The sequence below is a fragment of the Sceloporus undulatus genome, unplaced genomic scaffold (assembly GCF_019175285.1).
Source record: "Sceloporus undulatus isolate JIND9_A2432 ecotype Alabama unplaced genomic scaffold, SceUnd_v1.1 scaffold_17, whole genome shotgun sequence".
In the NCBI taxonomy this organism is placed as follows: Eukaryota; Metazoa; Chordata; class Lepidosauria; order Squamata; family Phrynosomatidae; genus Sceloporus; species Sceloporus undulatus.
Window position 1 is genome coordinate 724,374 of NW_024802939.1, and position 18,101 is coordinate 742,474.

At 39.8% G+C, this 18,101-nt stretch overlaps 1 protein-coding gene across 1 annotated transcript in view; it reads left to right on the plus strand.

Moving 5' to 3' along the window:
- Window positions 1–1,350, plus strand: part of LOC121917406 (carbohydrate sulfotransferase 9-like) — a 73,007-nt gene extending 71,657 nt beyond the window's left edge. Inside the window, exon 3 of the mRNA XM_042443343.1 lies at window positions 216–1,350. Coding sequence (XP_042299277.1) covers window positions 216–1,316 — 1,101 coding nt within the window. The 3' untranslated portion in view covers window positions 1,317–1,350. The remainder of the gene's footprint in view (window positions 1–215) is intronic.
- Window positions 1,351–18,101: the final 16,751 nt, after the last annotated feature.

Genomic DNA, 18,101 nt, shown 5'->3' on the forward strand with positions numbered 1-18,101 from the left:
AAGTATTGGAGTTGAGTTCACACTTGGCAGATGATTTTTTGGGGAATGATTTTTATTTGGAGCAAGACAATACAACATAACATATTTTCACACCTTGTTTCTCTTTTCATTCTCTTACAAGTTAGCTTCTATAGAACAAATTAGAAAAAGTTCTAACAAGTTCATTAGAACAAGTTAGCTTCTATATAAATTTAAACTTTGTCTGTTTTTAACAGGGCTTCAAAATCTATTCGGCAGAGGAATCTGAAAGAACAAAATATTGGATCGCTGTTGGGAATCTTAGCAAACCAAGTAAAGCTGTTGCCAAGAATGGACATAATCTAGAAAATGTTAGCCCTCTGCTACAGAGCCCAGTTTCTATGACCACCAAAATATCCGAAGAGCTGCAGAAGGTTACATTTCTGCTTAAACAGTTCAAGCAAGTAAATTTACCACCAGCCATGCACCCTCTGAACAAGAATTTCATCAAAGATAATCGCTGGAAAGCCACAGATGAAATGCAAGAGGAACGAAGGTCTTTCCTATACAATTTCTGCAAAAAATATCTTCGAGAACACAGACCTCGGACTCATCTTATGCGCATGGTTTCCAGAATATATGTGGAAGAACAACACAAGCTCCTGTACTGCGAAGTTCCTAAGGCAGGCTGTTCCAACTGGAAACGAGTATTGATGGTTCTCAGTGGCCTTGCCAAATCAGCTGCTAATATTAGCCATGATGCTGTGCACTATGGAAAACATCTGAAGAAACTGGACAGCTATGATTTGAAAGGAATACACATGCGTTTAAAGACATACACCAAAGTTATATTTGTACGGGATCCCATGGAAAGGTTAGTTTCTGCATTTAGAGATAAGTTTGAGCATCCAAACAGCTACTACCATCCTGTGTTTGGCAAGGCAATTATTAAGAAATACAGACTTAATGCTGACGGAGAGGCATTGAAAACAGGCTCAGGAGTCAGGTTTAAAGAATTTGTCCAATATTTATTAGATTCCCATCGGCCAGTAGGTATGGACACTCACTGGGAGCAGATCAACAAACTTTGCTATCCTTGTGTTATCGGTTATGATTTCATTGGCAAATTTGAAACAGTGGAAGAAGATGCTAATTATTTTTTGAGATTGATAGGTGCTCCAGAAGGGTTGACATTTCCTAATTTCAAAGACAGACATTCCACTGACAAAAGGACAAATTTAGAAGTTGTGAGAAAGCACTTAGAAGAGATTCCTGACAGTGAGAGGCAGAAAATGTATGACTTCTATTATCTGGACTATCTGATGTTCAACTATACTGTGCCGTATACAGAGGCTTGATTTGCCTGAATACTTAAGCAATTTTAGAATTTAGCTTGTGAGTGGAAGAAACATAGCTTCTTAAATGGCAAGTTTTGATTTACTGATATTTTCATAAGCTAAAGTGACACCTTCTAGCTCATGTTATAGTAATAACAGAAGAGAAAAATTAATTGCACTGAAATGTCTGGGAGGAAAAACACTTTTATATTCGTTAACTTTAGGGTCTGTAGATCTAATGTGAATGTCTTTAAATGAAGCCTTTAAATCATAATGATTTGAAAAGCTCTAAAACAGCATGATCTTATTTTCATTTATTCATCTGCCATGATTCATGAATGTATTTTTTAAAAAAATCTTCTGAGAAATATCAATTAAAGATGAGCTTTCTTTTTTTAAAAAAAAAATATGTATACTGTATATTAAGCATCTATAGTATATCGAGATGGAAGTACTGAATTTGTTCCAAATAGGCACCAAAAACTGCCCTGATGCAACTCTTGTGTGCATATGGAACCCCATTAGAAATCTGGTTATTAATTCAAGCAGCTTTTTTAATATTACCAACTCCCCCCACCAAACACACACACACATATTTTACTATCACTGCCTTTCTCACCCTATCTGATCAGTGACGTTGCCAGTTTTCTAACAGGACTGTCACATGCATAGCAACTGGATTGATTGCTATTAATCCCATTAACCTACATTCCTCTTTACTCAGAGATACTAATGTAGAAGCTAGTTTCCACACCAATATGTCCCCTAACTGGCTTATAGCTAGTGTTATTTGTTAGTAATAATACTGAACTGTCCCTAGTTTAAAGGCTCCCATATCTTTGAACTTCACAAGTTGATCAGAAGGGAAGTACATTTTAAAACAGTTTGTTCCCTTCTTCAGAGGAAAAAGATCTATAATCACAGGAAGGCAAATAGGTGAAGAATTGGCCATGATGTACAATTAGAAAATTAGAGCTCTTTCTGACCACTGTTATGTTTGACAAAAATATCATAGCTTGGGGAAAGGGGTTTGGACTACAGTGGCTCCAGAATATGCAGGAAAGATGCATGTGGGTCTTCAGTCTAGCAGTCTTATATGTTCCCTGCAAGAATCTGACTAGTTAAGAATCTTGTTTCTGGGAGTGAGTCAAAGTGTTAGTGACTTCCTCTAAACTAGGCTTTAAATAACCGGAATCTAGAATACCCACCTTTTTCTGTACTTGCCCACAAACATCCCAACATTTAGTGGAGATGGCCTCTGTGTCTAAGCTACCCAAAAGATCTGGCGTAAGGGTGTAAGAGGAAAGCTTTCTCAGTGGCCACACACAAGTAATTGGGATGGCCATGGTCGTGGTGATGGTGATCAAGAATCCTAGATCATCTATTTATTTGCATAAATGTAACTGGAGAGCCAGTATGACATAGTGGTCTCAGCGTTGAACTACAACTCTGGAGACCCAAGTTCAATTCTCACTCAGCTTTAAACCCACTGGTAACCTTGGGCAAGTCACATGCTGTAAACCTCAGGGGAAGGCAATGGTAAACCTCCTTAGAACAAATCCTGCCAAGAAAACCCCATGATAGGCTTGCCTTAAGGTTACCATAAATCAGAAATTACTTGAAACACACACAAGGCACACACACACAACTACATAGCATTGTCCAGCCCAACTACCCCCAGCTCACCTTAAGAGCCAAGAACTGGACTAAGCAAAGGATATCCATTCAGTTTCTTTTTTTGTGTGCAAGTAGGACATTTCTGCTTCCATGGGCTATCCTACTACATGGACATGCAACAGGGGCTCTGTGGTATTTACATAGGTTTCCAGTAAGACTGCATAGTCTTGCTGAATACAGATCAGATATGGATTTGTACATTATTAATCCATAACTGCAAAACTAAATATTGTTATTATTATGCCCCCATAAGGCTCATTTTGTCTCCTTTCTTATCATGTTTTGCCAGAAGAGAAAAGGTTCAATTATTGTTTTTAATTCCAGCAAAACTATTTTCCCAAATAGATCAGCGACAGCATTTACTTTCAAATGCACCCAAGATGAAGGAAGGATAAATTGGGACACTAGACCAGGCACACATCCAAACACATACAGAGACACTTATTTGTCTGTTTTGGAAAACATTCACATACATAATCAAAATTTGGGGAAATATTTTAAGACTGAAACTTTGCTTGGATGCTAAGAGAATCTTGAAATTGTCTTGTTTTATATAATGGACAAATTAATAAAAATGTCTCCAGCATGCACTACCTTTTTGGTTCACTAGGTGGGAGATGTCCCCAACCTACTTTAGAGCAAACCTGGAACCAGACCTGACACCTGAGCTATTCATTACTTCAGAGGACCTGTATGGGGTTCCACTGAAGATATAGGAGAGTACTGATGGTAAGCTGGAGGAAAGTAACAGAGGTTAGAGCTGAGCAATCACCAGAAGTGATGGGGGTCCAAAACACACTGCAGAAATAATCCAATTTGAGACCACTTTAACTGTCCTGTCTCAGTGCTAGGGAATCCTGGGAATTGTGGTTTATTGTGGCACCAGAGCTCTCTGATAGAGAAGGCTTAATGCGTCACAAAACTACAGTTCCCAGAATTCCCTAGCATTGAGTCAGGGCAGTTAAAGTGGTCTCAAACTGGGTTATTTCTGAAGTGTGTTTTAGACCTTAAAAAAAAAGACAATGGTGAGAAGAAACAAATGTGGAAGGAGAGAGAGCATAGCAGGGGTGGGCAATAAAAGGTTTCCTAAGCTGGGTTATTTTCTGTTTGTAAAAATAGTAAGAACAACTGTTTTTAAATAACTTTTAGTAAGTTTGGAAAACTGATCAAAATTTCTAGTACCGTAATCTGTAATAAGACTTCATCATATACCCGTATATATATAAAAAAAGGGCTTGGTTCAAGAGACTTCATTGCTGAGCTAATTGCATTGTCATATTTTTGCATAGTTATGTATCAAGGTATCCATATTTCATTAAATGGACTTTTGGAAAACCATAAAGCTGCATCAATTCATGTACTGATGTTATGGTTCGCTTTTGCCGTTTCTGCCATAAACCTGTCAATTTATGGTACTATCCCATCACCCAGTTTTTAAACTATGATTTCATTGGGAGGGAAGCAGCATCGGTGATGCTGATCACATGGCACCCTCCCATAACTGCCCTGTCCCTGACTGGTTCCTTTTCATTCACAGAGGAAAATCATGAATGAGCTGCCAGTTGCACAATGTCCCAAGTATGAAAAGCCATTCCCAGGGCCAGTGGCATCACTATGGTTGGTGTCACCTGGAGTGCTAACCCATGGTATCACCTTCCACATTAACCGCCTCCCATACCACACCTTACAGAATCCTTAGTAATATTTTTTGTACCAGTGTTACTCATAAATCATAATTCCCATACATCCCTCAGTGTAATGCAATAGTTGTGATATAAACAACTAGCAAACTTAAAATTATGCCTTTAAATTATAATATCATAGGCACAGAATAAATGTGTTTACATATGCATAGTTCCAAGGGGTTAATGGGAAAATTTGGTGATGTTTTAAAATATATACCGTATATTTTTTAAAAATTAAATTTTTAAATTTGAAATTTGATTTTTAAAAAAACCTAGGGCCTCTCCTTTCTCCTCCCACTAGCCTCATCCCACTCACCCATTTCTACAGCATTTTAAAGGGATACAGTCGAATGCCGTAGCCCATTTCTGCCCAAATGCAGATGTTTGAGGAGCAGTGGTGTCACCCACACCACCACCCTTGGGGTGTCACCCTGGTGCACGCCACACACACACACACACACACACACACACACTGCCTGGGGCATTCATGTGATTGGCAGCCACATGGTGTCCCTCTCTACTTTCGCTGCTCCACCGCACAGAACTCGGAGACATTACTTTTTCAGACCACAGCTCCCAGATTTCTAAAGACTGTAGTTCAAAACAGTGACTTTTCCAAACTCTGTTCTTTTATTGAAATGATTTGCTCAAAAGTGGAGGTTCTTATTGGAAGCAAACAGGCATCAACACTGGTATAAAGTAATTAGTGAGAGAGAGGAGATAATGTCAGTGCTTTGTTTTTGCCCATCTATATCTTTCTTTGGCCTGTGTATTCAAGCCTTCCACTGCCTTCCTACCTGGAGACATTGCCTCCTCCTCCTCTCAAGAATTAATAGCCAGAACAGACCAGCAAACTATACCATCTTCCCAGTAGCTTGGCGGCATGGTGTATGAAAGATGCTCACCCTCATGCCGGTAGGAAGCTGCCATGAAGCTCCCCAGCTGTTTACACGGTGGCAGCTTTTTGATGCTTCGGTGGTGCAGTGTTTGAATACTGCACACCACAGGAGCGCCAAAAAGCCATGGCGGTGGCAAAAGGCTGCCCTTTTTCTAGCACTTCTTTTTGTATTGGAGAAGAGCTGGATCAGGGCTGTGGTGTGCAGCTGCCACAGCCACGATCCAACACTCAAAGGGGTGGCGTTAAGCTGCCCTTATATGGCCATCATTTTTGGTCCTTAGTTGGTTTCTTTGGGGCTCGACAGACTGTCCCAAAAGGGCAGTCTGTAGCTGCTTGTTTTTCCTCCAGAGGGAGCCCACAGCAACCAAACTGCATGGGTTCCCTCAACTCCAAAAAGAACCCGCTAAAAGTGGGTTCTTTAGGGCATGCATAGGCGCCACCATCAGTGCACCATTAGTGCACTGTGGCATGTCAGTGACGCAAATGCAGTGTAGTGACATATGGACGCTGTGCAGCACTTGTGTCCTACATGTATGCCCCATGTGACAGGGCAGCGCAGTCATGGCGGCACTCATACATACTAGGGTTCAGGAGCATGCGGTTGCTGTGCACTTCCGAACCCTAGTATCGGCAGCGGCATGCCACTTTTGGTCCGTGTGTACTGGGCCTTTGTTTGCTTCAATGGGAACCCATGAGGCTGCATCCCCAAGAATGGATACTAGTGTTAGTGCTGGGATACAACTGTCTCCACATGCAGAAGACTGCCAGCCAGGAAAACAAACACCACTGCAGAGTCTGGAAGTAGTTCACAACGGCTGAAGTTCTTCCGAACATGTTTTAAATTTTAGTTGCAGCAAATATTTACACAAACCAGCATAATGCTCCTCCATCAACCAGCATCCACACCACCACATTGTGTACTGGAGCATTCATCCTTATATACACAAACACAGCTAGAATTCTGATCCAACCCCCTGCTAGTGTTTCATCACTTCCTGTCATGTAGTCGCAATGACAGTGCAGTTTGGAACTGCTATGACTCATCTCCATGTTCATGTTGCATCAGCTTCCTCTGAGTCAGAATTCCCTTTTTAACCCATTGCATGCACCTGAGACATTTTACATAGCCTGGGGCAAAAATATACTGACAACTAGTTTACACCTGCACATGAGAGCCAGCTTTTAGTAGCTCTTATAACCAAGTATATGACAATTTCTTTTGCCTTTTTTTACTCTCCTAAAATGGATTTCCCGAGACAATAAATATACAATTCCCCAGAATTCCATAGCACTGAGCCATGGCATTTAAAGTGGTGTCACCCTGGACTATTTCTGCAGTACAGATGCAGCCTTAGTTGGTAAGAACTAGAGAAGAAGCTTTCATGGTTCTCACAAAGTAGACTTTTTCAGTCAGTACAATCAGATTGATAATCCTTCTTCACGGGGACAGTCTCCCCTGGTGAGATTCATCCTTACTGACAACCATAGACTATAGTTGATGGTAACGTCTGCCTGAAGAAAATCCAACACTTTAGTACATGAATGACTGTCGGGTTCACTGAAGCACTAGGTTTTAAGGTTTCCAACAGAGTTGCATGTCTTCCTTTTCTCCTTCTGTGCAGAAGTAAATTATATTATATTTGGGGCAATTTAGGAGACAATTTTGGCACTGGCTTCACAATAATAAAGCAGCTCACAAAACATCATGTTCTGGAAAGGGATGTGTTTTTTTTTCACGTTGTTCCCTTTCTTAAACTCCACTTTGTAGTTCTCTTTGTCTGCTAATTTCTTCTGCTTTCAGGTTTTTTGTTCCCTATGTACTTGCCAGCAAGTTCAAGTCGCCTCCAAACTTCCAGCTCAACTTCAGTACAGATCTGCATAGCAATGTTTTTTGTGGCAGATTGAGTGAGAACATCCAGTAATAATGGATTCATTGTTAAAATAGAAAAATGGGTGCAGAGGTGAGAATAATAAACTACAACAACAACAACAACAACAACAACAACAATAATATAGATTTATTTGTATCCTGCCCAATCACGGGGAATCTGGGCAGCTAACAGCAGTAAGAAAATACAATACAGAAAATACAATAAAATACAAATAATCCCTTCCCAATCCCCTGACCAATACTTAAACAAAACAAAATCAATGAACAATATAAACACAATAGCAATCAAACAGAAATATAAAAACATTACAAATCAGTGTAGTTCATAAATAATCCCTTTCCCAGTCCCTCAACAGAGGTTCAAATCAAAACAATAATTAACAAATTAAATATCAACATAATATAGCACCCAAAAGAAGAAAAAGAAAAAATATACCAAATACAATATATCAAAGAACCATAATCCAAATAACTTGTCAGACATAATAAAACACACTTTGTCATAATTATAGTAAAAAAGGACAATTATAGCAGTTCAAGGTTCATAGAAGGCCAAACACACTTTCCACGACTGCCTGTCTCGCAGTGGATTTCTACGGAGATACAGGTGGGTGGGTGGAGGGAAAGGGAGAAGCAGGTGTACAGTGCCTCCTCATCCTCCAGAGCTCACAGGCAGACCAATGGAATGGGTGGGGGGGGGGGGAGGCAAAAGTGCAGTTTATAAAACTGCAATTTAATAATAATCAAAATTTTATTTTAAAATCTATAAAAATCAGGATAATAATAGATACTTTGATTAAGTAATTACTTAATAGCAAACCCCATGATAAGTTTACCTTTGGGTTGCCATAAGTCAGAAATGATTTGAAGGCACACAACAACAAGAACAAACTTTGGCTATTTCTTCAGTTTAAAAAACCCAGCAAAATAAACACACTATTTTCAGAAAGAATAGCTTCCAGGATTGGAAGGAAACAAAATGCATATTGATTATTAAGTCACATTGAAATCTTGATAAGAAAGTCCAAGGTAGTCCCCTCCCTCATCACGTTTTAAATAAATTCACTGTTTATATATTGCAGGATGCAATAAAAGAAATTGCAGTGCCTTTGTGTCTGTTATCATGCATGAAGTGTAAAACTGTGCACTCTCCCCTAAGAAGCTGATTTGCCATGTGTGGCAATTTGCCACATATGGAAAACAATGTTTTTGTATATGAAAATGAATGTATTCTGTTTATCAAAGCAAATAGTGACTTAGGGTTGTGAATATTCAAGTACTTCATACTCAAAATTATTCTGCACAGAAATACACACGAGAGGTTTTGCACAAAATACACTTTCCAGATAGCCATGTGGAAGTTTAGCATAAAGTGCTCCAAAGTTGCACCAACCAACCCACCCAGCCAGCAATCTTATACCCACATGGCTACCTGGAAATGGTGTGTGCGTGTGCGCGCACTCACACGCACACACACGCACACAAAATAGTTTTCACACAAAGACCCCTTTTATATTTATGCACAGAATAATTTTATCAATTATTTTTGTGGCCAGGAAACAAATAACATCAAAACTTTGCATTCCTAAATAATGTTTCTCTCAAGTTTTTCTTTGAAACTGCTTTTAACTGTGGTGTGTGAACGTCAAGACTACACAGCACGTATTGCAATATAACTTTAAGTAAACCATTCTAAAATGTTCGTGCAATAAATGTGGTGCAGTGTGACTGCAAACAAAATACACTTTCATGAAAAATACCGAGGGTCCCTAGTTAACCTGAAGATTTTGAACAAATAGTGTGAAGCTGAATACTGGCCAAATTTTAATTATGTAAATATTGTTTAAGCAAGTAAGTACTGATCTAGATACTTCTGGCATTTTGCATTCAGAATGAATATGTTGGCTACATTTTTAACACCCCCTTCCCCAAAACTGTTTTGCATATTCCCAATAATTTCAAAGCAGTAATTAGAGCAAACTAATCATTATGGCAGGTCCACTTAGGACTTTTTCACACGCTGAAAATTGGAAGCTTAAACTGACTTCAATCCAGGGGCATCAAATGGGTTGAGCATTATTTCACATGAGATTATCAAACAACATCAGAGAGAATGCAAGCCCAATCCAAACGCAATCACTAGTCATCCCAGCATTAGGCAAATTCAGTGAACAATCGAAATTACAAATCCTGTTCCCCTTCAAATCTGCAATCAATTCACAATTGCCAGGTGTGGAGTGCATTTGTAAATGGGATTGCATTCAATAGAAATACACTACAATCCCCATGAAGCTTTGCTGCTATTTCCCCTCCTTGCCTGATGAGGAAAAAGCAGTTGCAGAGGAAGAGGGGGAGTGCAGGCAAACCCCCTCTGTAGAAATCTCCCCCCCCCCAAAAAAAAAATCCCATGTTAGGGTCTGGCATGAGTTTTAAACAACTTGAAGGCACACAAGAACAACATTACAGCCCAATATAATGCTCTCCCAGGAAGTGCTAGACACTGACTACAACTCCCATGATCCTTTTGCTGTGATTTCCCAAGATGTGATCCTGTCCTCTCTGTGCAGGTGCAAACACGTTAATTCACAATAGAAGGCCAATCGGTAAGTACTCATGTGAGCAATTCTTTCATATTGGCACTGAATTCTCTTTTGTATAGATGCTGTCCTCATCTTATGTGTGATAAGGTGGCACGTAATTACAGTACATGCATTTCCAAATTGGCCCCACCTTCTTCTTCTTTCAGAATGGTGATGCATTCCTCCATGTGAAAAAGTCCCTAGAGAAAACACAATCTGATCAATTTAACGGTGAGAGTCAAAAAGCAGCTGCTAGCAACATCACTTTCTGCCACAGATATACCCATATAGATCATGTTGAGCTTTTGAAAGAATGCACTGGAGCAGAAACAAATACTGAATTGTGCAGGCACTGCCAACCCAGGTTTTGATTCATAACAAACATGGGTCAGTCTTATGAATAGACTCTTCTCTAAACATTTCCCATGCAAATGTTTTGAGGCCTGGGACTAACGTGCAGAAACATAATGTGAAACGCCATTCTCCTTTCTTCCCTGAGCATTCCCTTTGCCAAACGAATCAGGCTCTCCTGGAGTAAAGCCTACTAAATGCTCAGTGCTTTCTTTTTGCCAGAACTGTAGTGCTTGCTCAGCTATGTGGATACACTGAATGAGGGAATCTGGGTACTTGTCATGTAAAATTGGTAGTACTTGTACTTTCTATTCTACTCACATTTGCTATGCCTGGACTAAGCATCTTGGCTCAGTCACAAAACTACTAGATCAGACAATGGCAAGTATTTAGAAAAAGTTATTTTGCTTTAGTCTGAGGTAGTCTTCAGGCGCCTTCAAGCCTCTAAAAATTGTCTTTTCAATCTTAACCTTCTACCATTTACCTGAAGAAAACAAAGGGCTGTTTTACAAATGTAACAGCAGCAACAACAGTACCTTTTCCATTTCAGTATAAAGAAGCCTCTGAGCTAATCGAAGTTCTAAGTATCTAAGGAAAGAGATTGTCCCTCAGTTTCCTTAGTTTTTGATTCCGTTCTTAAACCTCACACCAATGGAACATGAATAAAATGTTCTTCACCAGTATTTGTATGAATTTCTGGACACACTCAACACAAATTTAACTCAGGGTAGAAGGGCTCATTCCAACTGTTACCACTCAAAAACTCTTTATTGCCATGGAGATTGTCTAAGGAAGCCAGAAAAGAATACTCAATTTCTGAGTATTCTTTGAATTTCCTTAACCCCTTATCCACTATCAGTCATGTGTCTTTTGCATGATATTGAGTACAGACAACCCAACATGGAATCCCAATAAAAGAACATCAGCGCACAGAATAGAAAAGAAGATCAGAGCAGGAGGGCTCACAGTACTTTTGGCTTCGCAGAACTCCTTCTTGTCAGTGTGGCTGTGTTCTAATCTGCACTGCAAAAATAATGTAGTTTGACACCGCTTTAACTGCCATGGCTCAATGCTATGGCAGCCTGGGGTTTGTAGCTTTGTGAGATAGTTAGCCTAGACCTCTGGTGCCACAACAAACTACAAATCTAAGATGAAGCCATGACAGTGTCAAACTGCAGTGAAGTTCTAAAAGTTAAGCAACTGAGTGGCCACTTGAGAAACAGAGCACCCTTCCTTCCCACATCACTCAGAACTTTCATGATGGCTTCTCAGGCAATCCTCAGGAAAGGTCTGGTTGAGGCATGGAGGCTGAAATTGTTTCCTTGTTTAAGGCCAGTGGCCAACTGTTCTTGCCTTTCCAGGCCCAATGAGAAAACCTGAGGTGGACACCCTTTACTTTGTCTCCTGGATCACATGCATGACATTGCAGTGAGAGAAGGGGAAAGGAAACGAAATCGCCATTGTAGGCACAGATGGCAGAATGAATTTTTATTTAACTACAAGCTAGCAAAACACTTCTAAGAAATCAGTGTGCTATCAAAGTAAATACAGAAAACAGTATTTTGTCATCAAAGTTCACATCCTGCCAGAAGAGCCTTTGATAACCAGTTTAATATTCTAGATAGGTGTATTCATCAGTTTCTAATTATTCCTCAACCATGTTCCTCCCCATTTCTAAAGGCAACATTGCTTTCTCTGTGATCACCAAGAAGATGTTTCACACACAGCACACCTATTTTCCCACTTCCTATTTCTAGTTTAAAAAGGTTTCACAACTGGAGGCTTATAGATAATTATTTCAGTGATGCGTGTAGTTGAAAAGAATCTAACTTTGGCTTTTCAGTAGTAATGGTAGTAAAAACTCAGCCCTGGCACTCAATTAAGCAGCTGCACAGCTTTTACTGGAAAGGAGATAAGCAGTGTGAGTGACTGGTATGCAAAAATATGTGCATGGGGTTGGGGAACTATGAAGTGAGGAATCCAATGGCATTTCTCATCTCCTGGGTTCTAATATTCCTTTGGACTATTTCAAGGTCACTTTCCTAGAGCACATCCACCTCAATAATTCCCTTATTATACACAGAGAAGTGGTTTTGTGATTGAGCGAAACTTCCCTTTTGATAAAAGGAAGTTGCTGCTCAAATCATAAATGTATGATTTAGGCCTATGTCATCCTTTGAGTCATATTTTCCAAGATATTATTATTATTGTGTGTTCTGGGATCGTTGCTTCTGTTGTTATGCGTTCATGTTCTATCACACATGCACACACTGCTCTAAAATGGCTCATGTCCAGGTTATCTGATACTGGACTATTACCTTCCCATATGAGCCTCCCAGAATTTTAAGACCTGCAGGGCAGCCAACATGTTATAATGGCTTGAGTGTTGGCATACAAGAAGTAGCAGAAGTGGGAGGAGGAGCAGGGGAGAGCTTTCTTTGAAGGTATGTTTGATGGGGACATAAGAGAGGGCCTTCTCACTGGCAACTCCTAGATTATGGAACACCCTTCCAGCTCCTTCCTTATTATCCTTTTGCCAGAAAGAAAATACCTTTTTATTCAGAGAATCTAAACTAAAAGGGTTGAAATGGACAGGCTGGATTTTTTAACATTTCATTTAACATGTAACATAGCATTTTAATGCATTTATGAAGGAGATATTTTATTAGGGTATACTTTTATATTTATAATTATTAGGCATTTTAATATAATGTAAACCACCTTGCACCCCAACCTTGGGAGAAGGGTGGAACACAAATAAAATAAGATGCAAATACAATAAAATAATATAATCTAGACATCTGCTAACAGACTAGTGGCCTTCAGGTCAGTGAGGTTGTAAAGCAATTCTGACCTTTCAAAGAGCTATCCAAGGTGCTGAACCTGTTAAGGAAGAAGAATTAAATTTGGATTTGGATTAAGCCACCAACCAAACACTGTGTGCATCACTAGAGATGGAAATCTACAAAGCAGGCCTGGCTAGCTTCCTGTGAGTGCTTGGGACATCTCTGGAGACCTTTTAGAACTGGTACTCCCTGCATTTTGTGTACAATGAAAGCTCTTTGCAATAGGCATTTCCAAAACAGCTGATAAGAAGGAATCAGTTGAATAATCTAAGATTTTTAAAGAATGGGGGAGTAAGGGGCTCAATAGATGGCCCCTGGAAGCACCAGATCAGGTCCACAGCAACCACACGCTGCAGCCCAATCTGGCCTTTCTGCGGTCCAAAAAGAAACCGCAAAAAGCAGATCCTTTTTGTGCAGTGGAAAGGGTGCCCTAACAGTGGTAGTGGTGGCTTTTCTCTGCTTCTTTGGTGCAGTGCATGTAAACGCTGCACCAAAGATTTGGCATGACACCGCCTGCTGGGTGGTTGCTTGGGCACCAACATGTCAGTGTGGGGGAGAAGTCAGGGTGGCCAGTGTGGGGGCAGAGTAGGGGCATGGCAACCGCATGCCAGCCACCCTGACCCCTCCCCCACACCAACATGTTTGTCACTCTTTATCCTGCCTTTGGACCCAAGGTAATTCTCATATGAGTTAAAACAAAAACAGTTTAAAACAACAACAATGGGAATGGATGTCATTTGTTGTTTGTGAAGTATAACATTCTTAAAACATTAATCTATCCTAGAGCAGGGATAGGCAGGCCATGGCTCTCCAAAGATTGTGGGACTACAAGTGCCGTCATTCCTCACATTTGACTATACTGGCTACAGGTGACAGAACATCTGGAGAGACAGGATTTGCCCACTCTTGACCTTAAGCAAGGGTGGGTAACTACAAACTATTCCCACCCATTTTTGGCTAGCATTTGGGTCAATTTTCAACCTTTCTTGCTTTTGGTGGCTTTGGGAGGCTCTGAAAAGGTTGGAGGCATTCGTTTCTGCATTTGCAACTGGTTTTGGTTGGAGTTGACAAAACACTGTAACCTCCAGTATGGATCAAGGATTATACTATCAATCAATCAATCAATCAATGCAAAGTATGAGCTCTGAGGCTTCACTTTGGGATCCCCAGGGCCAACAACTACACTTTCCCAGCCACTGACCTAATGGAAAGATTTGTGGCATGTAGTCAACCAACAGTAAGTATTTCGATTACTCGCTTTTGGATGTAAAGTATGTGCCTAAGAAAATTATGTCTACCAATAATACAGCTTCCCAAGGCACATATTTAGCCCTTCTCTGACACCTCATGCTAACTGGCTTTCACACATTCTGCTCCAAATGCCATACCTTTCATGCCATCTCCTCTTCATTTCACACAGGTTTGCTTTTTGTGTTTAGTAAAACAAAATCAAAAATGGGACTTGAAGCAGAATAACATCATAAGTAACATACTTAAGAGACATCATAAGTAACAGACAAAAAGGGTTATCCCCTGAAGACACTGGGGATTGCAACCTTGAACTTCACTCTGTGTGTCCACAAAGGGGCTTCTTGTAACATGAGGAATCCCTTTGCCTGGAGCACCCAGAACCTGAGACATAATATAGCAGAGCTTGTATTATTAACACACTTCAGTTGTTTCAGTCAGCATTGTGTATGAATAATGCCCCACCAAATTGTGATAATGCTCTGCCAGTTTATGTAGATTTCTAGGATAAAATGTACAGATTGAGAGCATCTAATCCCCTAACAAGCCTTGTGTTGGGTGTACTCTTATTTTGAACACCAGTCTAATCAAATACTCTTGCCTTAAGTACTGTAGCAACATAGGGATTTAGCTTTGGGAGATGTATTCCCTGTAGCTACATTACTTGGTTATATATATCTTGATGTACAAAGAGAAGTAGCATTGCTAAAATGCCTTTCTAAATGGACTACATTTCAGCTCTCTATGTACTATTCATTTTATTTGTTTTTGCTTTTCCATAGATTTTTGTATCTTCATCAAATAAAAACACCCTTTGGATTAGCAAATGTTTTCAGTATCACCTAAGAAATAAAGGCACTTTTTCAAGTTACTGCTTTATCCTAAAAGCTATAACATACTTTGATTTCTCTGAATGAATTGCAGTCTCATCTAGTTCCATAGCACATGATTGTGCATATAGCTTTAGTGGGGACAAATTCTGAATATCACATACAAGGTTGATAAAACTAACCTTCTTGGATTGTGGCCAGCAGCACTGTCAAAAACCCTTGACTGATTTCCCATGGAATTCTTGTTCGAAATGTCAGGGGACGAAGCATCTAAGAAGGTTTAATGAGCCAACCCAGCTAAAATTACAGGGTTGAAAAATGGGAGTTATTTACACAATATGGATCTAGAGAAGACTTTAACCAGTATCTGGATCAGTACTGAATGTATTTTAGAATATGAACAGGAGTACTACAAATCTGTTTTATGAGATGCATTTGGTTTTTTTCAAAGTGTGAAATATGAGAATTTGCTTTATAGCACTGGCCTACTTAACCTAGTAAAGTCTCTGGCCAAGAATCCAAAACCTTCATGCACAGCCTGCAATTCTGCCACTGGGCTATGGCTAGATGCCAAACAATGGTCACAGCTGTACTTCTCTACGGTCAATAAGGATAGGTTATGCTATTTGTTTGACATTAAATAGTGGTTCAATAAACAAAGTATTATATCACAAGCCAGTGGTAGTGGTTGGCATGGTGGAAGAGCTTCTGAGCCCCATGCCTGGCCAGCAGGCCTACCACTGACAGTACCCCTAGTCTTGCTGTTCCTCTTCACTATGCTGCCATTTGGTTCACCTGGCTTTTCCCTCTGGTCTAAAGGAGGTGATAGCAGGAAAATAGCCACAATGGTGAAAGAGAAACTGGCAGCAGCCATGGAGAAGAAGAGGAGGAGGAGGGAGCTAATGGCAATGGAAGCAAGGAGATCAGCCACAAGTAAGAAAGGTACGGTGATATATCACGACTGACAATTCTCTCCTTATTTTTGTATCTTTTGAATGATCTTGCAAAAATATCCCAGTTCCATTGGGATGTGTTGGGTTCTTGATTTCCTCTTGTTGCCTTAGGAACAAAAGAGCTCCTTCACTGTACCACTTGAGAATGTGAGTGTGCATAGGGATTTTGAAAAAGAGCCTAAAAAGTAATGCACATACACACTGCATGGCTTGCAGTAGTGTCTTGCCATTTTGTAACCATTTCCTACAATTCCTGGAACAATAACCACTAAATTATTCTGACTATTATTTGTTTATTTATTTACTTACTAACTAACTTATTTTATTTGTGCCCTGCTCTTCAGCCAGAAACACTCTCAGAGCGGCTTACAGATAATTAATTAGACATTTCCCGGCCCTCAGGTTTACAATCCAAAAAAGGCATGACACAAAAGGAGAAGGGAATGGCATTGGGAAGGACTAATGCAGGTATCATACAAAACCATTTAATACAATTTGGAGATGTGGAGGAGTACATATGCTTTACATATACTACAATTCTAGCAATCAGGGTATGTACTGTAAATAGTATGCTCATAAAAGAACCTCAATATTTATGTCACATGTGTCTTTACAAAAAGGCACTCTGCATATGGACAGCTCTGCACCCAGGGATTATGTTTGTCTATGTAAGATGAGAATCTCTATAAATGGCTGAGGTGCTGGAGGTTTACCAAAATAAATAAATAGACACCTAGCAAGGACCAAACTCCTTTCAAAAAAGCCTACAATCAGCCGATGAGAGTGAGTTTCAGCTTCCTAGGACAGTCCTAATAGCTACAGATGTTTTATTAAAATATTCATACCCTTCCCAGTATCCAAGGGTCTCAGTGCGACATATAATAAAGACAATTTAAACAATTTAAAACAATTTAGTAAGTAATTTAAATGGACTAAAACATGTTAATTTTGCTAAATGTTCTAGCAAAAAACACAGTTGATATCCTGCTAGGAATTTACATAATTTTAAACTATTTTACATTTGTAAAATTTGAATTGCACCATTGTGCAATTTTAGTATTATCAGGAGAGAAGGAGAGATGTAGCTACACCATTGGGAGCATGGCACATGTAGAGCCAACAGCATGACTGTTGCACATCTCTCTTGACACAGAACATGTCCCAACACAGGTGTCCCATTGCACAGCATGTCCCATTTCACAATAGGTGTTGTCATAGTTCAGTGCGATATATTGCATCATCAGAATTCATCAGCATGGCTGTGCATCATGTCAGTGGCATAGCTCCATTATTGTAAAGTTATGCGGTGTAGTCTCTTGATGCAGCCTTGGTTTTACTTGACACCAGAATAACACCAGCATTGGTTTCAATCATGCCATTAAGAGAATAGTATTTCACAACCAGATACTATAGGAAAGAAGACAATCTCTCATGTCCCCCATTGGTGGGACATGCAAACTACATGTTTACATGTGATCTATGGGTACCAAGGCATGTAGAAAGGGAAGAGAAAGTCAGAATAGCTTGAGAGAAGGACAGGTTATCTATCCACATTCTGACTTAACCAAACCAACAACACTATTCTGCAAGCAGCCTCAAAGAGAAAAAATGTGTTCTTTATTTCTTTGCTACTTTATTTTATATTCCCATCAGTGAAGGGATTGTGCAGTGGTTATGTGCTCAGCTTCCCCATTTTGAGCCTTCCAGATCCCCAAATATGAATCTCCTTAAATGGAATGGCTGTTTCCTCACACTGGGGAGCATATTTGCAGCTACAAGCCTCAAATAGTCCTTTTAATATCAGAAAGTAAAGGGGGTGAAAGAAGGATGGCTCTTGGAGCAACAGGT